At 42.7% G+C, this 21549-nt stretch overlaps 1 protein-coding gene and 1 pseudogene across 15 annotated transcripts in view; one reads left to right on the forward strand and one right to left on the reverse strand.

Annotated features, from left to right (window-relative positions):
- The window catches only part of SHLD1 (shieldin complex subunit 1), a 109526-nt gene that overhangs the window by 11858 nt on the left and 76119 nt on the right, over window positions 1-21549 (forward strand). For 2 of the 14 annotated variants that reach the window (XM_082431455.1, XM_082431453.1), the window contains exon 4: window positions 763-818. The exons of 9 other annotated variants lie outside the window; for them this stretch is intronic. In XM_082431455.1, the coding sequence (XP_082287581.1) occupies window positions 763-818 (56 nt within the window). 3 more of the 14 variants (XM_082431444.1, XM_082431454.1, XM_082431445.1) reach the window with 3 other exon arrangements.
- Window positions 9362-14382, reverse strand: LOC309645825 (RNA guanine-N7 methyltransferase-activating subunit-like protein pseudogene; annotated as a pseudogene). The gene has a single exon. The product of its transcript is annotated as an RNA guanine-N7 methyltransferase-activating subunit-like protein pseudogene (transcript).

The raw sequence follows: 21549 nt of genomic DNA on the forward strand, positions 1-21549 counted from the left end.
ATATGTGATAGTTTGTTTCTCTGTCTTCCAAAGGCAGATCTCTGAGGAATCATTCATTGTCTCGGGGAGAAAAACATCTTATCTAAGCAAAACTGTTGGGAGAGACTTCAAAGGACAGCCTCCCTGGTGGAACCAGGACAAAGAGCTGTTTCCTGGAGGGCTTTTTGTCTGAGTCCCTTTCTGATCTCCATCCAAATGCATTTAGAGGCAGGGAGCACTTGATTCAATAGGGAGAGGGTAGAATTGTTTTTTTGTTTTGTTCTTTTAAAACTTCAGAAAATAGCCATGTGGGCCTGTTGTGTGTCATAGGGACCTTAGTGTTCCTCTTATGAAGTATACTCTGGATTTAGGTAACAACTTTTCTGTAAGTTTCCCTGACCGAATTGCCGAAAAGTCTGTTTTTTAAGTTTAATGATAATTCTTTGACATAGTTAGTGACCATCTCTGGTTGTAAAGCCAATCTCCTCCCTGTTTATTGCCTAATCCAGGCCTGTAGGTCCACATATTCAAAGCTTTGCCACTTACTGGTTGTGTGACTCAGATCATACTTCTTAACGCCTCTGAGTTCCAGAATCATCTATCTACAAAATGGGGATCAAAATGCTTGCTTCATGGAGTAGGTTTAACTCAGGGAACAGTGCAGGGACACATCATAGTGTTTGCCATACATTGGCACTCAGTCAACTGCTATTACTGTATTCTGGTGCTATTATTATTGTTGTTGTTGTTGATATTAAGAAACCCAAATATATATTTTTAAAGAGCACGCAGGTACTAAGAAAATGTGGGCCTTAATGAAGATGAATTCAACATTGGCAGTAAGTAGCGTGTGTACCTGTCATTATCTTTAAGAATTCTATGAAAAAAAAAATACTTTTAAACTCCCTGATGATTCTGTTCTGATTTTCAGGACATAGTGATCAGGACCAGTCAGATTCCTGTTTAATTTAGTTCCAGAGCAAGAATTAGATCATTTCTTATCCTTTTTCTTTCTAGGCTCAGAATCTTAGTTCATTTAACCTTTCCTCTTCCCCTTCCCATCCTGCTGCCTCTACATTACTTTCCATCCCAAAGAAAGCAACTGTTATTAATTTGAATTGAGTTGACCATTGAAATATTTATATTGTAGTATTTGTTTAAAATCTAGACATTTCATGAAAAAAGATTCTTTTGGAAGCCCTTATAAAGGTCTAAACATGGGTGGGAAGGAGCACTCAAATCCTGAGACAACCGTTTTGCACGGCATGGGGAGTGGTGGTGCTGCATTTGACTGTCTAGTTTGAATTCTGGTTCTGCTTCTTTCTGTGGTTTGGCCTTGGGCAAGTCACTTGGCCTCCGTGTCTTGGTTCCTTCATTTGTAAAATGGAGATAGTAATGCCTACCTTGTCATGGGGCAGCCATAATGAGGGTCAAAGTGTATGAGGTGTAATGCCTGGCATGTGGTGGGCTTTGGAAATCCAGCTTTTCATGAGTTCAGCGCCTGGGCGCCTCAGCACACCACCATGCTGACCAGGCTTCATTTTTTTTTTTTTTAATTGAGCTATAATTTATGTGCAATATTATATGTTACACGTGTACAACATAGTGATTCACAATATTTAAAGGTTATACTCCATTTATAGTTATTATAAAATATTAGCTATATTCCCTGTGTTGTATAATATATCTTTGTAGCTTATTTATTTTGTACATAATAGTTTGTACCTCTTAATCCCCTACGCCATCTTGCCCCTCCTCCCTTCCTTCTCCCCACTGGTAACCACTAGTTTGTTCTCTATATCTGTGAGTCTGTTTCTTTTTTGTTATACTCACTAGTTTGTTTTATTTGTTTATTTATTTTTAAAAATTTATTTTATTTTATTTATTTTTAAAAATTTTTGGCTGCCTTGGGTCTTCGTTGCAGCACGTGGGATCTTCGTTGAGGCATGTGGGATCTTTCGCTGCAGCGCTTGGGCTCTTCGTTGCAGTGCTTGGGCTCTTCGTTGCAGCGCTTGGGCTTCTCTCTAGTTGTGGCCCGTGGGTTTCTCTCTAGTTGTGGTGCGTGAGCTTCTCTCTAGTTGTGGCTCACAGGCTCCAGAGCACGTGGGCTCTGTAGTTTGTGGTATGCGGGCTCTCTAGTTAAGGTGCGCAAGCTCAGTAGTTGTGGCACGCGGGCTTAGTTGCCCTGTGGCGTCTTAGTTCCCCGTCCAGGGATTGAACCTGCATCCCCTGCATTGGAAGGCGGATTCTTAACCACTGGACCACCAGGGAAGTCCCTAGTTTATTTTTTAGATTCTACATGTAAGTGGTCTGACTTCTTTAACTTAGCATAATACCCTCCAAGTCCATCCATGTTGTTGCAAATGGCAAAATTTCATTCTTGTTTATGGCTGGGCAGTATTCCATTGTGCATATGTGCGTGTGTGTGTGTGTGTGTGTGTGTGTGTGTGTGTGTGTGTGTGTATACCACATCTTCTTTATCCATTCATCTGTTGATGGACACTTAGGTTGCTTCCATATCTTAGTAATTGTAGGTAATGCTGCTATGAATATTGGGGTGCATGTATCTTTTTTAATTAGTGATTTTGTTTTTTTCAGATAGGTACCCAGGAGTGGAATTTCTGAGTCACGTGGTAGTTCTCCTTTTAGTTTTCTGAGAAAACTCCATACTGTTTTCCACAGTGGCTGCACCAATTTACATTCCCATCAACAGTGTATGAGGGTTCCCTTTTCTCCACATCCTCATGACAAGATCCATTAAATTCATGACCTCCTACCTCAAGTGGAGCCTCCTTGCTGCCCATCCATCACACACTATTTTCCTAGCATGTTCATCCTCCTGCCCTCTTGGATGACTGTGTAGTATCTTCTTCTCTCTTTGCAAACCCCCATTACCTCCTTCAACCTCTCTCTCAGCTGATAATCTTGGTTTCCTATTTAATCAAGAAAACAGAAGCACTCAAAAGAGAATGAGCACACACACTTCACATCCATCAGCTTCCTTCCCTCCTGTTTCCGTGGGAGACCCATCCCTGCCTGTCCTTCTCTTCCTGTCTGCTTTCAGCTACTCAAGGTCATCACTTCTAGTAATCTCCTGCATCGTTGATCCCACCTCTACTGGTCATTCTCATGATCGTACAAACATGCTTTAATAGCTTCCATCTTAACAAAATGCCCACCCTAGACCTCAAATCCCCGTCTAGTTACAGACTCATTCCTCTGTTCTCTTCTACAGAAAACCCTCAGAAGAGTCATCTACACCTGTTGTCCCCAGTTCGTCTCCTCCCAGTTCCTCCTAAAACCCTCCAACCTGGCTTCTATCTCCATCACTCCATGGAAATAGCTCTTGTCAAGGTCGTGACCTCCACATTGTTAAATCCAGTGGTCACTTCTCAAGCGTTCTCCTTCTTGATCTGTCAGCAGCATTGACTTTTTTCCTTCTTGAATTCTTTCTTCAGTGGGCTTTCTGGGAAGCAGCATCTTATGGTTTTTTTTCTTACTTTTCTGTCTTATTTGTTCTCAATCTTCTTTGCCTGATTCCTTCCTCTCCAGCCCCTTAGTGTTGGAGAGCCCAGGGCTGAGTCCTCAGCTCTCCTCTCTGTCATCACACCCTTCCCTGAGTGATCTTATCCAGTCTCGGGGCCTTAAATGCTCTCAGTACCCCGCTCAGTCCCAGATTTCTCTCTCTAGTTTGGATCTCTGGCTTGACATTTATACTATCTATGTATTTCACATCATCATTTAGATTTCTGTTAGACTTCCTAAATTTGACATATCCTAAACCAAATTCCTGATTCCTCTACCCTCTCATATATACATAGACACACCTGTTCTTTGAGGCTTTCTCATCTCAAAAAAGTGCTTCCATCCTTCTGTTCACTTAGGCAGAAACCTGGGAGTCATCCTCAACTTCTTTCTTTCTCTTTAATCTTATATCCAGTCCATCAGCAAATCCTGTCAGCTCTCCTTCATCTCCACTGCCACCACCCTGGTCCCTGCCAGTAACATCTGTCTTCTGGATTATTGTTAATCTCATAACTAGCTTTTCTCACATCTGCTCCTTATCATCCTGCAGTTTCTTCTTCTTTTTTTAAAATTTTATTTATTTCTATTATTATCTTTAATGGAATATGTAAAAGCAGAGAAACTTCACTCATAAATTGTGCTTTCACATATTCATATAGAAAGTATATGGAAATACATATACATGGGCTTAGAAATATTTTACTTTTCATGCAGGAATTCCAGTTCTGTTAACCAAAACTAAAGAAATAATTCATAATAAAAATAAGCTTTGTGTATAGTGACATCTATAATTACAGTAAATTGTCACTAAATTAAACATTGAACAGGGACTTCCCTGGTGGCACAGTGGTTAAGAATCCGCCTGCCAATGCAGGGGACACAGGTTCGATCCCTGGTCCAGGAAGATCTGACATGCCACGGAGCAACTAATCCCGTGAGCCACAACTACTGAGCCTGCACTCTAGAGCCTGCAAACCACAACTACTGAGCCCATGCGCTGCAATTACTGAAGCCAGCATGCTCTAGGGCCTGCATGCTGCAACTACTGAAGCCCGTACACCTAGAGCCTGTGCTCTGCAATAAGAGAAGCCACTGCAATGAGAAGACCGCGCACCACAATGAAGAGCAGCCCTCGCTCGCCGCAACTAGAGAAAGCCTGTGCGCGGCAACAAAGACCCAACGCAGCCAAAATAAATAAACAAACAAATAATTAAATAATTGAATAATAATGGTTAACTAGGTACATCCAGTCAACTAAATATGAATATTCAAAAAAATTGCATTTCTCCCTTTTTTTTTTTTTTTAGGTAATTTTAAAATGTATTTATTTATTTATTTATTTACCCTTGGCTGTGTTGGATCTTCGTTTCTGTGCGAGGGCTCTCTCCAGTTGCGGCGAGCGGGGGCCACTCTTCATCGCGGTGCGTGGGCCTCTCACTATCGCAGCCTCTCCCGTTGCGGAGCACAGGCTCCAGGCGCACAGGCTCAGCAGTTGTGGCTCACGGGCCCAGTTACTCCGCGGCATGTGGGATCTTCCCAGACCAGGGCTCAAACCCGTGACCCCTGTATTGGCAGGCGGATTCTCAACCACTGCGCCACCAGGGAAGCCCTCTTCCTTTTTTAAAATTAATTTTTATTGGAGTATAGTTGCTTTACAATGTTGTGTTAGTTTCTGCTGTACAGCAAAGTGAATCAGCTATACGTATACATATATCCCCTCTTTAGGTCACCACAGAGCATTGAGTAGAGTTACCTGTGCTATACACTCGGTTCTTATTAGGTATCTATTTTATACATAGTAGTGTATATATGTCAAATCCCAATCTCCCAATTCATTCCACTCCCATCTTTCATCCTTGGTAACCATACGTCCATTCTCTATGTCTCTGTCTCTATTTCTGCTTTGCAAATAAGTTCATCTGTATAATTTTTCTAGATTCCACATATAAGCAATATTATATGATACTTGTTTTTCTCTTTCTGACTAACTTCACTCTGTATAACAGTCTCTAGGTCCATCCACGTTTCTGCAAATTGCACAATTTCATTCCTTTTTATGGCTGAGTAATATTGCATTATATATATGTACCACATCTTCTTTATCTATTCTTCTATTGATGGACATTTAGGTTGCTTCCAAGTCCTGGCTATTGTAAATATGCTGCAATGAACATTGGGGTGCATGTGTATCTTTTTGAATTATAGTTTTCTCCAGATATATGCCCAGGAGTGGGATTGCTGGGTCATATGGTAGTTCTAGTTTTAGTTTTTTGAGGAACCTCCATACTGTTCTCCATAGTGGCTGTAACAATTTACATTCCCACCAACAGTGTAGGAGGATTCCCTTTTCTCCACATCCTCTCCAGCATTTATTGTTTGTAGATTTTTTGATGGTGGCCATTCTGACTGGTGTGAGGTGATACTTTACTGTAGTTTTGATTTCCATTTCTCTAATAATTAGTGAGTGATGTTAAGCATCTTTTCATGTGTTTGTTGGCCATCTGTATGTCTTCTTTGGAGAAATGTCTATTTAGGTCTTCTGCCCATTTTTTGATTGGGTTGTTTGTTTTTTTGATATTGAGCTGCATGAGCTGTTTGTATATTTTGTAATCCCTTGTCAGTTGCTTAGTTTGCAAATAATTTCTTCCATTCTGAGGGTTGTCTCTTCGTCTTATTTGTGGTTTAGTTTGCTGTGCAAAAGCTTTTAAGTTTCATTAGATCCCATTTGTTTATTTTTGTTTTTATTTCCATTACTCTAGGAGGTGGATTGAAAAAGATCTTGCTGTGATTTATGTCAAAGAGTGTTCTTCCTATGTTTTCCTCTAAGAGTTTTATGGTGTCCGGTCTTACACTTAGGTCTCTAATCCATTTTGAGTTTATTTTTGTGTGTGGTATTAGAGAGTGTTCTAATTTCATTCTTTTATATGTAGCTGTCCAGTTTTCCCAGCACCACTTATAGAAGAGACTGTCTTTTCTCCATTGTATATCATCGCCTCCTTTGTCATAGATTAGTTGACCATAGTTGTGTGGGTTTATCTCTGGACTTTCTATCCTGTTCCATTGATCTATATTTCTGTTTTTGTGCCAGTACCATATTGTCTTGGTTACTGTAGCTTTGTAGTATAGTCTGAAGTCAGGGAGTCTGATTCCTCCAGCTCCATTTTTTTCCCTCAAGATTGCTTTGGCTGTTCAGGGTCTTTTGTGTCACCATACAGATTTTAAGATTTTTTGTTCTAGTTCTGTAAAAAATGCCATTGGTAATTTGATAGGGATTGCAGTGAATCTGTAGATTGCTTTGGGTAGTATAGTCATTTTCACAATATTGATTCTTCCAATCCAAGAACATGGTATATCTCCATCTGTTTGTGTCATCTTTGATTACTTTCATCAGTGTCTTACAGTTTTCTGAGTAAAGGTCTTTTACCTCCGTAGGTAGGTTTAGTCCTAGGTATTCTATTCTTTTTGTTGCAATGGTGAATGGGATTGTTTCCTTAATTTCTCTTTCTGATCATTCATTGTTAGTGTATAGGAATGCAAGAGATTTCTGTGCATTAATTTTGTATCCTGCAACTTTACCAAATTCACTGATTAGCTCTAGTAGTTTTCTGGTAGCATCTTTATGATTCTCTATGTATAGTATCATATCATCTGCAAACAGTGACAGTTTTACTTCTTCTTTTCCAATTTGGATTCCTTTTATTTTGTTTTCTTCTCTGATTGCCATGGCTAGGAATTCCAAAACTATGTTGAATAAAAGTAGCAAGAGTGGACATCCTTGTCTTGTTCCTGATCTTAGAGGAAATGCTTTCAGTTTTTCACCATTGAGAATGATGTTTGCTGTGGGTTTGTCATATATGGTCTTTATTATGTGTAGGTAGTTTCCCTCTATGCCCACTTTCTGGAGAGTTTTTAATCATAAATGGGTGTTGAATTTTGTCAAAAGCTTTTTCTGCATCTATTGAGATAATCATATGGTTTTTATCGTTCAGTTTGTTAATATGGCATATCACATTGATTGATTTGCATATATTGAAGAATCCTTGCATTCCTGGGGTAAACCCCACTTGATCATGGTGTATGATCCTTTTAATGTGTTGTTGGATTCTGTTTGCTAGTATTTTGTTGAGTATTTTTGCGTCTATGTTCATCAGTGGTATTGGTCTCTTATTTTCTTTTTTTGTGACTTCTTTGTCTGGTTTTGATATCAGGGTGATAGTGGCCTCGTAGAATGACCTTAGGAGAATTTCTCCCTCTGCAGTTTTTTGGAAGAGTTTGAGAAGGATAGGTGTTAGCTCTCCTCTAAATGTTTGATAGAATTCACCTGTGATGCCATCTGGTCCTGGACTTTTGGTTGCTGGAAGATTTTTTTAAATATTTATTTTATTTTATTTTATTTATTTATTGGTTGCTTGGGTCTTAGTTGTGGCTTGCTGGCTACTTAGTTGTGGCGTGTGGGCTCCTTAGTTATGGCATGTGGGCTCCTTAGTTGCGGCATGCTGGATCTTTTTTAGTTGAGGCATGCAAGCTCTTAGTTGCGGCATGCATCTGGGACCTAGTTCCCTGACCAGGGATTGAACCCAGGCCCCCTTCATTGGGAGCACCGATTCTTAACCACTGCACCACCAGGGAAGTCCCGTTTGCAGGAAGATTTTTAATCACGGTTTCAATTTCATTACTTGTCATTGGTCTGTTCATATTTTCTATTTCTTCCTGGTTCAGTCTTGGAAGGTTGTACCTTTCTAAGAATTTGTCCATTTCTTCCAGGTTGTCCATTTTTTTGGCATATACCTGCTTGTAGTAGTCTCTTATGATGATTTGTATTTTTGCAGTGTCAGTTGTAACTTCTGCTTTTTCATTTCCAATTTTATTGATTTGAGTCCTCTTCCTTTTTTCTTGATGAGTCTGGCTAAAGGTTTATCAATTCTGTTTATCTTCTCAAAGAACCAGCTTTTAGTTTTATTGATCTTTGCTATTGTTTTCTTTATTTCTATTTCTGCTCTGATCTTTATGATTTCTTTCCTTCTACTGACTTTGGGTTTTCTTTGTTCTTCTTTCTCTAGTTGCTTTAGGTGTAGGGTTACATTGTTTATTTGAGATTTTTCTTATTTCTTGAGGTGAAATTGAATTGCTATAAACTTCCCTCTTAGAACTCCTTTTGCTGCATCCCATAGGTTTTGGATCATCGTGTTTTCGTTATCATTTGTCTCTAGGTATTTTTTGATTTCCTCTTTGATTTCTTCACTGATCTCTTGGTTATTTAGTAATGTATTGTTTAGCTTCCATGTGTTTATGTTTTTTACAGTTTTTTTCCTGTAATAGATTTCTAATCTCATAGTGTTGTGGTTGGAAAAGATGCTTGATATGATTTCAATTTTCTTAAATTTACGAAGGCTTGATTTGTGACCCAAGATATGATCTACCCTGGAGAATGTTCCATGTGCACTTGAGAACAGAATGTATTCTGCTGCTTTCAGCTGGAATGTCCTATAAATATCAATGAAGTCTGTCTGGTCTAATGTGTCATTTAAGGCTTGTGTTTCCTTACTAATTTTCTGTCTGGATGATCTGTCCATTGGTATAAGTGGAATGTTAAAGTCCCCCACTATTATTGTGTTACTGTCGATTTCCCCTTTTATGGCTGTTAGTATTTACCTTATGTATTGAGGTGCTTCTCTGTTGGGTGCATAAATATTTACAATTGTTATATATTCTTCTTGGATTGATCCCTTGATCATTATGTAGTGTCCTTCCTTGTCTCTTGTAACATTCTTTATTTTAAAGTCTATTTTGTCTGATATGAGTATTGCTACTCCAGCTTTCTTTTTTTTTTTTTTTTTAACCTCCTTGGCCTTGAAGATTCTGTTTCCTCTGCTCATCCTTTGCCAATGCTGTGGCTAAATCCCACTTGTCTTTTTTTTTATTTTTTTTTAATTTATTTATGTATTTTTGGCTTTGTTGGGTCTTCGCCTCTGTGCGAGGGCCCTCTCCAGCTGCGGCGAGCGGCGCCACTGTTCATCATGGTGCGCGGGCCTGTCACTACCGCAGCCCCTCCCGTTGTGGAGCACAGGCTCCAGACGCGCAGGCTCAGCAACCATGGCTCACGGGCCCAGCTGCTCCGCGGCATGCGGGATCCCCCCAGACCAGGGCTCGAACCCGCATCCCCTGCACTGGCAGGCAGACTCTCAACCACTGCGCCACCAGGGAAGCCCTCCAGCTTTCTTTTGATTTCCATTTTCATGGAATATCTTTTTCCATCCCCTCAATTTCAGTCTGTATGTGTCCCTAGGTTTGAAGTGGGTCTCTTGTAGACAGCATATATATGGGCCTTGTTTTTTATCCATTCAGCCAGTCTATGTCTTTTGCTTGGAGCACTTAATCCACTTACATTTAAGGTAATTATTGATATGTATTTTCCTATTATATTCTTAATTGTTTGGGGTTTGTTTTTGTAGGTCTTTTCCTTCTCTTGTGTTTCCTGCCTAGAAGTTCCTTTAGCTTTTGTTGTAAAGCTGGTTTGGTGGTGCTTTATTCTTTTATCTTTTGCTTGTCTGTAAAGCTTTTGATTTCTCTGTCGAATCTGAATGAGATACTTGCTGGGTAGAGTAATATTGGTTGTAGGTTTTTCCCTTTCATCACTTTAAATGTATCTTGCCACTCCCTTCTGGCCTGCAGCGTTTCTGCTGAAAGATCATCTGTTAACCTTCTGAGGATTCCCTTGTATGTTATTTGTTGCTTTTCCCTTGCTGCTTTTAATATTTTTTCTTTGTATGTAATATTTTTTTGTGTATTTAATATGTGTCTCGGCATGTTTCTCCTTGGTTTTATCCTGTATGGGACTCTCTGTGCTACCTGGACTTGGGTGGCTATTTCCTTTCTCATGTTAGGGAAGTTTTTGATTATAATCTCTTTAAATATTTTCTCAGACCCTTTCTCTTTCTCTTCGTCTTCTGGGACCCCTATAATTCGAATGTTGGTGCACTTAATGTTGTCCCAGAGGTCTCTGAGACTGTCCTCGTTTCTTTTCATTCTTTTTTCTTTATTTTGCTCCTCAGCAGTTATTTCCACCATTTTATCTTCCAGCTCACTTATTCTATCTTCTGTGTATTTTTCATTTCAGTTATTGTATTATTTATCACTGTTTGTTCCTTGAAAGTTCTTCTAGGTCCTTGTTAAACATTTCTTGTATCTTCTCAATCTGTGCCTCCATTCTATTTCCAAGATCTTGTATCATCTTTATTATCATTACTCTGAATTCTTTTTCAGGTAGACTGCCTATTTCCTCTTCATTCATTTGGTCTTATGGATTTTTACCTTGCTCCTTCGTCTACAACATATTTCTCTGTTGTCTCATTTTGTGTAACTTACTGTGTTTATGGTCTCCTTTCCACAGGCTTCAGGGTTGTAATTCCTCTTGCTTCTAGTGTCTGCCCCCTGGTGGGTGAGGTTGGTCCAGGCACTTGTGTCAGCTTCCTGGTAGGAGGGACTGGTGCTGGCACTCTGTTGATTGGAACTGAGTCTTTTCCCTCTGCTGGGCTGGGCTGTGTCAGGTAGTGTGTTTTGGTGTGTCTGTGAGCTTAGTACGACTTTTAGGCTGCCTGTCTGCTAATGGGTGGGGCTGTGTTCCTGTCTTGCTGGTTGTTTGGTGTGAGGCATCCAGCACTGGAACCTGCAGGCAGTTTGGTGAAGCTGGGTCTTAGTGTCAAGATGGAGACCTCTGGGAGAGCTCACGCTGACTAATATTCTCTGGGTCCGGGAGTTTTCTGGTGGTCTGGTGTCCTGGACTTGGCACTCTTATCCCAACACCTGGCTGGGGAACTGAGACCCCACAAGCTGCACAGCCAAAAAAAGAAGAAAAGAAAACAAGCAGACAAGCAAAACCCAAGAAAAGTGATAAAAGCAAAACCAAACAGACAAACAGAAAAAAAGAAAATACAAACAAACAAAAAAACCCAAGAGAACAACCAAACAAACAAAAGAACCCAAAAACAAACAATAAAAAACTAACAAAAACAACAAAACAAAACAAAAACAGAAAGCAAACTAAAATAAGCAAAGATAACATAAAACAAACACACAAAGACGATTAAAAAAAAGAACAAAAAGAAAAACAAGAAAAAAACCAGAAAACCACAATAAAGTAAAAATAGAAAAGTAAAAAATATATTTAAAAATTAAATAAAATTAAAACAGAAAACAACAACAGAACAAAATGAAACAAACCAAAAAAGAGTGCTTGCTTTGGTAGCACATATACTAAAATTGGAATGATACAGAGAATATTAGCATGGCCCCTGTGCAAGGATGACATGCAAATTCATGAAGCATTCCATACTGTTTTGCTGTACAGTAGAAATTAAGACAACATTGTAAAGCAACTATACCCCAATAAAAATTAATTAAAAAATAGAAAAACAATCTTATAAATTTATTTATTTATTTATTTATTTATTTTTGGCTGTGTTGGGTCTTCATTTCTGTGCGAGGGCTTTCTTTAGTTGCAGCGAGTGGGGGCCACTCTTCATCGTGGTGCGCTGGCCTCTCACTATCGCGGCCTCTGTTGTTGCGGAGCACAGGCTCCAGACGCGCAGGCTCAGTAGTTGTGGCTCACGGGCCCTGTTGCTCCGTGGCATGTGGGATCTTCCCAGACCAGGGCTTGAACCCGTGTCCCCTGCATTGGCAGGCAGATTCTCAACCACTGTGCCATCAGGGAAGCCCAGAAAACAATCTTAATAATGATATTTTCCTGAGGCCTCTACTCTCAGTGTCCTTGACCCCACAGTGAGCCACAGCCAACCCCTGCCTCCCCAGGAGGCCCTCCAATACCTCTAGGTAGGTCTCTGGACCGGCTGTGGGCCCTGTGGGGGCAGCTCAGACTCTGACCTTGCCCATCTCCCACGTGTACTTGCCCCCAGAGTCCACAGCTGCTAAAGCTAGACTGGTCTCAGTTGTGGGAGCACATGTCCATTCAGATATTCCTCAGATGCAGGGTTTACCAAGCAGATCCCAGGGATTTAATCCAAAGCTTGTGCAGCTGCACAGAGAGAATTCCGTTCCTCTTCCTTAGTAGCACAGCCCCTGGGGCTCAGCTTTGGTTTTGGTCCCACCTCTGCATGTGGGCTACCGTTAGGTGTCTTTTCCCCGCCCAGGCGAGAGGTGGCGAAAACAACGGTGATTGAGGCACCCAGGCTGACTGGGGAACTTATTCACTCAGGCTGTGGAGGGATAAGGCAGCCACAACTGGGTCGTGTGAAGTGTCTGTGGTGACAGAGACTGGCAGGAAGTTGCAACAGACTGGGACACGCTCGCTCTGGTGGGAGTCCCTCCCAGGGCCCGTGGAGGCAGGGGCCGGGGGGGGGAAGGGAGTTGCAATGGCGGCTCCGCTCCTTGTGTGCCACTCAACAATGATACCTTGCTTCTATAGCAGCCCGGGTTTCTTCCAAAAACCTTCCCTGTTGTGGAGCTCCTTACTCCTGTCCCTGCAGGCTGTCTCTTCACAGACAATCGCTGTCCCCCCTGGGTCCACTCTCCAAACCCGAGTTTCCAGCACCCAGCCCCCTCCACACCAGGAGACACGTGACTCAGGCTGGGGTGCGCAGGGCTGTTACATGGACCATGCGCGCAGTTCTTACTTTGTCCTGCCTTCCACAGACCGGTTGCTGTGTTCACCTCCAATCCCCCAAAGGTCCCTTTCTGCCCCAGCTGATTTTCCTGCCATGAATGGGCTTTTCTGAGTGCAGGAACCTCTCCCCACCTTCATTTCCCTGCCAGGGATGCTGTCCCTTCTCGTTTCTTTTCTTTTGTTTTTTCTTTCTTTCATCCTACCCAGTTGTGTGGGGATTTTTAATTGCATTTTTAGGTGTCCGAGGTCTTCCGCTAGTGTTCAGCAGGTGCTCTGTGAGAACTGTTGCATTTGTAGAGGTATTCTTTTTTTTTTTTTTAGGGGAGTATTTATTGATATTTCCAGCAGCCATCATATCTCTCCAGTAAGATCTAATTTAAAAAAAAGTCTCAAGTTCCAAAAAATCAATCCACTCTCTACAATCAGATGTAAAACTATGACCAACAGAAAATACAACATCTGGGCTTCCCTGGTGGCGCAGTGGTTGAGAATCTGCCTGCTAATGCAGGGGACAGGGGTTCGAGCCCTGGTCTGGGAAGATCCCACATGCCGCGGAGCAACTAGGCCCATGAGCCACAACTACTGAGCCTGCGTGTCTGGAGCCTGTGCTCCTCAACAAGAGAGGCCGCAATAGTGAGAGGCCAGCGCACCGCGATGAAGAGTGGCCCCTGCTTGCCACAACTAGAGAAAACCCTCGCACAGAAACGAAGACCCAACACAGCCGAAAAATAAACAAGTAAATAAATTAATTAAATAAGTTTAGAAGACTTTAAAAAAAAAAAGAAAATACAACATAAACTTTTGTCATGTTAACAGAGTAAATGGTTTTACTAAAAGCTGCTGACATTTCTATCAGTAGTAGCCATAGGGAGGTTGTTGGTTGTGACCATAGTGTCCATACTGATGGGGGTAGTAAGGTTCTTGTCTGTGCTGCAGGTAATTGTTACCCCACGATCATCCGTGCCACTGACTGGATCGATTGTCACTTGGCCACCCCTGTCTGCTATCCCTACCTCTAAACTGTCTGTTATCTTGCAACCGATTGCCTCTATTTCTTTGGTTCCCACCACCTCTGCTATTCCATTCCTCAACAATTGGAGGGGACTCAGGAGGGCATTTCAGGTATTCCTGGTACTCTTTGTCATCTTCTGTGAATCTACTGGCAAACATCTCTTCAGAATTTGGAACAGCTTCAGAAGTGTCAGTCATTCTGAAATCCCCAGGGATTTGAAGCAGCTGTACTGTTTAATGTTTAGATTGTTTAGATCTCCGGCCCAGAACACCATCACAGGACCTCCAGACCCCTTCAGCTCTCCAAGGTAACAGGACCACACCTGTAGATGTATTCTTGATGTACTTGTGAGGAAGGGTGAATTCCGCATCCTCCTATTCTGCCATCTTGATTCCTCCCTCCTACAGTTTCTTCTTAACACAGAGACCAGAGGATCCTTTTAAAGTGTAAATCATATTATGTTAGTCTTTGGTGGCTTCTTACCTGACTCAGAGCTGAAGCCAAACTTACCAGGACTTAACCTGGCCCCATGTCCCTGGGGCCCTGGGCCTGGCCTCTCTGACCTCACCTTGTACCATCACCCACCCTTCCCACCCCGGGCTGGGCTGCTGCCTCACATGTTCAGCCTTCAGAGAGGCCCAGCCTTGCCCCTCTCCTGCTGATGCTCCCTCATCATGTCCTTCCCTGGCTTTATTCTTTTCCACAGCACCAGTGTCATTGGGCACCCTATGTATTTTATTGTTACTTTATTTGTTTGTCTCCCCCAACTAGAACATAAATTCCAGGATAGCAGGTACTGTATGAAGAATGGATTAGTAAAAATAAAAAAAAACAACAACAAAACAAAAACTAAAAGGAAAGAATGGATGAGTAAATGCTAACTTATTATTTCATTATGAGACAGGCCCACATTTATTTAGGGCTGAAGTTGATCACGACATAAAATGTCTCCATTCCCCTCCCTCCCCACTCCTCATGCACATACATAGCTTAAGGCTGCTTATGGATAACTTTGGAAGGTTCCAGTATAAGGGTTGGGAGTCATAGGCAGCACTGAATTAGGTGAAGCCGATGCTGAAAGTTCAGCCTCTCTGTACACCAGTGCCGAATTGAATCTTGGAGACAGAGTTTTGGGTGAAGTAGAAAAGGATAGCTTTATTGCTTTGCTGAGCAAAGGGGGACACAGCAGGCTCCTGTCTTGAAAAACTATGTGTCCCCACCTGGGAGGATTTGATGAGGAGTTTATAGCAATAGTTCAAGGGTGGGGTTGCTGACAAGATGAGGGTGTGTGCAGGGTCCCTTAATCTTGATGAACCTCTCTGGTCCCTTTAATCTTGCCTCAGGTGGTTTCTTGGCTGCTCCTCCCTTGATTAGCAACGGTTCGAATCTGCCCTTTGGAACTCAGGGAAGGTTATGGAGGCTGGAGTCTTGCTTACAAGAAACGGGGGACAGAAAATTCTCCACGCCCGGGAGCCCCACAGGGTCCTCCTCGGTTTCAAAGCCTGAATTTAGCCCCATAACATGGTCAGTGTTGGAGGAGGAGATTGTCACATTTCCTCTGCCTCGCAAAAGAAAAGTCAAAATGTGTAACTGATGGAGACACGGCAGAACTGTCAGCCATTTAACATGTGCAAAGTGGGACTTCCCTGGTGGTCCAGTGGCTGACTCCATGCTCCCAATGTAGGGGGCCCAGGTTTGATCCCTGGTCAGGGAACTATATCCCACATGCCACAGCTAAGAGTTCGCATGCCGCAACTAAAGATCCCACATGCTGCAACTAAAGAAACGATCCCCCATGCCCCAAAAAAGATCCCGCACGCGGTGACAAAAATCCCGCATGCCACAGCTAAGACCCAGCGCAGCCAAATAAATAAATAAATATTTTTAAAAAAATAACGTGTGTAAAGTAAGTTATAGACTCTTGTGCAGTGGCTTAAACTCTGTCACTTCTGTCAAGGCAAACACACACACACAGGTGAGTCACCCACCTCTGTGCTCTTGGAGTCCCAGTTCTTGAGAGTACTGAGCCTTAGCCTAAAAGAGAGGTTCAATTTCTGGAATCAAGGCAGGTAGGAGAGAGATTTGGGGATTTGCCTGTCTGCTGTCCTTGAAAAGCATCCTGTTTAGGTTTCCCACCCCCACACCTTCTCACACTCCCCTCCCCTCCCCATCCCGGAGCTTGACCTTTCCCAGTGGAACCATCCTTAGCGTCCATCTCCCGCCTTTTGCCCGTGGCTGTGCCTGACCCTCTGCAGCACTCCCAGCACGCCCGCTGGGCTGCACACAGTCCCCCAAGGAAGGTTCTGTGCCTGGGCATTTCTCTCTGCACCACAGGGTTCTGGAACGTCTTAGAATGGGTGAGCAATGATTGCTTCTGTTTGTGGAGGACTTGCTGCCCATCAGGTTCTGTGCTGCTGGGCTCCACGCTTAGTGTTTCTCAAACCTTTGCCACTTTCCATTTTTACCACAAACCTGAGAAATGGAAATTAGCCCTGTTTTATACATGAGGACATGAGGCTTAGAGAAGTTAGGAAACTTGCCCAGTGTCACTAATTAAATGGCAGAGCCGGGGTGAATCCAAAGGCAGCATTTTAAGTCATACTTTGAGACAAGTTTGCTCTTTTCTAACCTGGAAAATAACCAAGGGGCTGCTATCCTTGGGACAAGGAGCTGCTGGAAATAAATGTAGGCAAGTTTGTTAGCTTGATAGAACAAACAGCTCATTTTGGGAGGTGGTAATTTTAGGGAGGAATATTAGGTTTTGATACTATTTTATTCAGACTTAAATATTTTCAAAAATCTTCTTTGGCTGTACACTCGGCCACTCTGTAGTACTTTTGTAGGTTATGCCATTTATTACTGACAATACTTGTGACCGTTTTAAAAACAGACCAGATCACCCAGAGGTTCCTGCGAACTAAGTGGAAATGGTATCTTTGAGCCATGATGGGAGCAAGGATTATGCTGGGGTCAAATGGGAGGCAGCCATCCATTTATTTAACAGCCCGCATCTGAGAGTTTATGCTAAATGGGAATAACTGGGCTCAGGTCACACCACAAAAGGACTTCATTCTGACATCAGTAGGAGATGCTTACATGGAAAGCTGTTTATTTTGTTGTAAACATTCCAAATCTGCCTTTGGTGAGATTTTCTACAAAGTAAACTTAGGTTGTCACTGTTAATCTGGCCGTTATCAAGCCATGAACTTGAGATGGACAGCCTTAACCTCTAGGGTAGTCACTGCCCTGAGTGCCCAGCCGATGGGCTCTGTGCTGACCATCTTCCACCACCTGTTTCTGAGACTGTCCAGGAGCCTGAGGGTTCACTTTCTACTTGTAAATTGAGTCGCTTTCCTCCCCTCACTGCATGTTCTTAGGTGCCTGTGGTTACAGGCTCTCTCCCTCACCAGCCGTCTGGAGACTTTGGCCCATGTTTTAATCTAGTCCAATAACTCTGGATCCCTAGTTTGTCAGAGACCCGGCCTATCTGCACGTTGGTTTCTGCAGCTGTCCTGATGGTGGCCATCCCGTCTCAGCTTCCCAACACATCCACTTCCCAAGCCAACTTCATTCTTGGTTTGCTTTTTGCTGCTGTGTGTTGTTAGGAAATTGCTCTTGGAGGGGTTGGTGAACAGTCAAAAGTTTCCGGTTACAGTCACCAGGGTCACCCAGCATTGGGCGCATCCAACCTGGGACTCACTGCACTTGGCTCCTTTTGTACGGATTCCCCGTGTCACCATGCAGCTGCCTTTGTTGTGGGCCTGTCACTGACCCAACTTCTGGAAGGAGGCCCTGCTCTCCCTCCTCCCTCTTCACCTCACGCAAGACTCTTCCTCATTCTCCGGCCGTGACCTCCACCCCAACTGCTCCTGCTCAGGTGCCGGGAGCGAAACAGATACTCCTCTGCCCTTATCTGCTGTGCCCAGCTGCCACCTCACTGCCCGTGCCCCGGGGGAGGAGATTCGTGGCAAAGGACGTGAGGCTTGAGAGTGCTTTCCAAGAAGTGCGCGGGTTGATAAGAACCTGAGAGTATTAGTCAGAAAAACCTTAAAGCCTTGGTCGTTTCTGTCTGGGTACCAAAGGCAGGTGAGGCTGGGCTCTGTCTAAATAAACAGAGCTCATCTGTCCTGAAGTGACCGATTAGCCACATCCTATGAATTGCTGGGGAGCAAACAACAACTTGTCACCTTGGCCAAGCACAGGATTGTGAAACCCTCGCCCTTTGCGCTTCCTGGGGAGATCAGGCAGAAGAGCCACACGCCAAGAAGGTCCTCCCGAAACACAGTTGTCTTCACGTCCTCTATTTAAATCCCCTTGAGATGTCCTGGTCCACTTCACTTTCCTGCCAACTCCTCTCAAGGCTCCTGCGCCTCATTTTCAGGACTGTGTAATCTGATGTCTGGGGTATTTGTTCAAAATATTTAACAACCAATTCAACAGTATTGCAATATTTTAACAACTGGCAAGGCTGTGCAGGTGCACACCAGCTGAATACAAGCCCCTGCTGGTGTCTAAGTACTCATTAACACAGGCCTGCCGTTCCAGTCGGGCCTGTTTCTATTCTGAGTCAGGCCCTGGTGCCTCAGCTGCTTTGCTTCCCTCATTGAAGTGTGCTCTCCCCTCCCTGGTTAGCTCCAGTCCACTCCAGAGACTGATGAATTCAACCTGTCAATTAGTCCCAAGTACATTTTTGTTGATGAACTTGAACTCCCTGCCTCTTAGATACATATTTCCTTTCTCTTTCATTACTGGGCTCGAAGAAAGCATATAGTAAACAGAATGAAAGTGCAGAGTGAAATGGCAAATAGTCTTGGAGAAACCTCTCAAACTCAAGGTCACAAAGGCTTCCTGGAGGTGCAGTCCTGTGTGTACCGTTCTAGCTTGATAAACTCTGGGTAGCTCACGTGGCCTGTCTCATTAGAGCCCTCGCAAACCTTTATCCTGGAGAGTACCCAAGATGTATTCTAATGCAGGACACAGCATTCCTCTGCAGTTGCTTTGACATTGCAGCGTGGAGGTGGGAAACCTCAGCCCTTTCCTTCAACTTGAACTTCTAAGAGCAGTTGTTGGGGAAATTGGTTGAATGTATACAGCAAGTTGAATATTAAACACAGTGTCTTTGATGATTAAAGGCCCTGCTGACAAGTGGCTATAAGTTTAAAGTAAATGGTGGTTTGATGCTCCTTATTCTTCTTTTGGAATCTGTCAACATCCCAATCTTCAAAGGCCATTTTATAACCTGTGTATTTAGGCATTTCATCTAAGGAATTTATTTTTTAAGAGTAGATAGGTATGTCTTTTTCCTTTCTGCTATTCATGTGGTATCCATTTGTAATTCTTGAAAATTTTATTTCCATAAGAAATTATAAGCTCTTAAATTCAAAATCTCAAAATAGAATTTACATAATAACTGTAGAATTTTGGATGTGGTGTTGTCATTTTAAACAGGAGTCAGGGTATATTTCAGACATGGAAGTAATGTTAAAGACATTTTCTTTATAGCTGCATTAAATAGTACCCAACCTAGTAGCTAATGACACAGCCTCCTCTAAACTGGACCTAAGATACGGTCAGGAAGGGAAAGAAGGAGACTGATGAGCCAATTCTCTGAGATATCATAGAACAAAATCTGAAACTTCCTATCACATATCAAGTTGATGGGTTTTATTCGGGAAGTTTGAGTATTCTTCATGGCAATGCATCTCTGCATTTTGTTACCACTTCCTGGATTGAGTTATGCAGATTCAGCCAACTAGGCTTAATTTTCAGGTTCTAAACGGGTTTTGAACTCTTTTCTTGCCACTGTTGGAAGGCAGCAATGTGTCCTAATTGTGTGGCCCAAAGAGTGAAGGGTAAACCCTAAATGTACATGATTACGGCCCACAGAGTTAGAGAATGGTACAGCTTCTGGGCCAGTGTGCCCAAACTGTGCTCCAGGCAGCTCTTTGAGAGCTACAGGTCAGGACTGGGAGACAGTAGTGAGCCCTGGACTCTCCACTCTTGCTCATCCGTATTAGCTTATTTACACTGTGGGCTTCCAGATAATCATTCATTGGAAGAAAGGATGTCAGGGCCAAAAAAAAGGTTTGAAAACCACCAAGGTCTCCTAGTTGTCTCATTTTCTACAAGGGGAAGTTGAACCCCAGGATATTGAAGAAAGTCACCCAAAGTCACATAGTGACCTGGCAACTCCTATTTCCTTGGAGACCCTCTTTACAGACTACTTCTAACTGTGACTTTTCTATCCCTTAAAAAATATATATATATACATATATATATATATGTATATATATATACATACATACATATAGTTCTGTATTTTAGCCTGCTAAATTGTAGACAATGTTAAATAGTCAGTAGAGGTGATAACAGTTTGAGTAGGCTCACTGGCTTCAGTAGTTGTGGCTCATGGGTTCTAGAGTACAGGCTCAGTAGTTGTGGCACATGGGCATAGTTGCTCTGAGGCATGTGGGATCTTCCCGGACCAGGGATCAAACCCTTGTCCCCTGCATTGGCAGGCGGATTCTTAACCACTGTGCCACCAGGGAAGCCCGAGTAGAATTATTTTTAAGGCTCAGGAATGTTATTTGTGATCTGTGCCATCTCTCATCATCCTTAGTTTTGAGTGTCAAGGACACTTGCTGTGGGAGAAGAGGCTTGTTTACTTCTGTGCACTCTGCCTGCAGTTACAGTTTTTAAAGACAGGCTGTGTTCCTGTCGAGAGCTGCACCAACAGGCATTTACTCTTCAGTCCAGGCGTACAGCGGTGGCCCCGTGGCCTGACCATATAGCTCTCTTCAGGGGCTTCTCCAAGTGAACATTCATTCCTGACTCGTCACTCAGCTGTGTCTTCTTACAATATGAGGAAACAACTCGTTGGAAACAGTCAAACATACACCATCACTAGTCGCATTCATTGTCATATATTGGTAGGACAAAGAAGATCATATACAATTAAGGGGAGACGGAATTCCTTGGCAGTCCAGTGGTTAGGACTTGGTGCTTTCACTGCCGGAGCCCTAGTTCGATCCCTGGTCAGGGAACTAAGATCCCGCAAGCCGCACAGCACAGCCAAATAAAAAAAACAAAAAAAATTAAGGGGAGACAGGAAGATCAGTAGTTTATCATTTATTGTACACTTGCATTCCAGGCACTGTGCTATGCGTTTTACATGCATTGTTCCTTCTGATTCTCACAACCACCCCAAGAAGTAAATAATGTTATGATCTCCATGTTACCCATGAGGAAATGGAGCCATAGAAAGGTTAACATGTAACATATTAATATTTTACCCCGCAAACTGTGGAAAACTGAGACTCAAATCTGGGTTACATTGACTTCAAGGCAGAACTTTAAAGAAATGCAAACATCAAGGTATGAGTAAGTACTAAGTAATAAATATTGTCTTAAATAT

This window comes from Balaenoptera physalus, assembly GCF_965194825.1.
Source record: "Balaenoptera physalus genome assembly, chromosome: 16".
NCBI classification, from domain to species: Eukaryota; Metazoa; Chordata; class Mammalia; order Artiodactyla; family Balaenopteridae; genus Balaenoptera; species Balaenoptera physalus.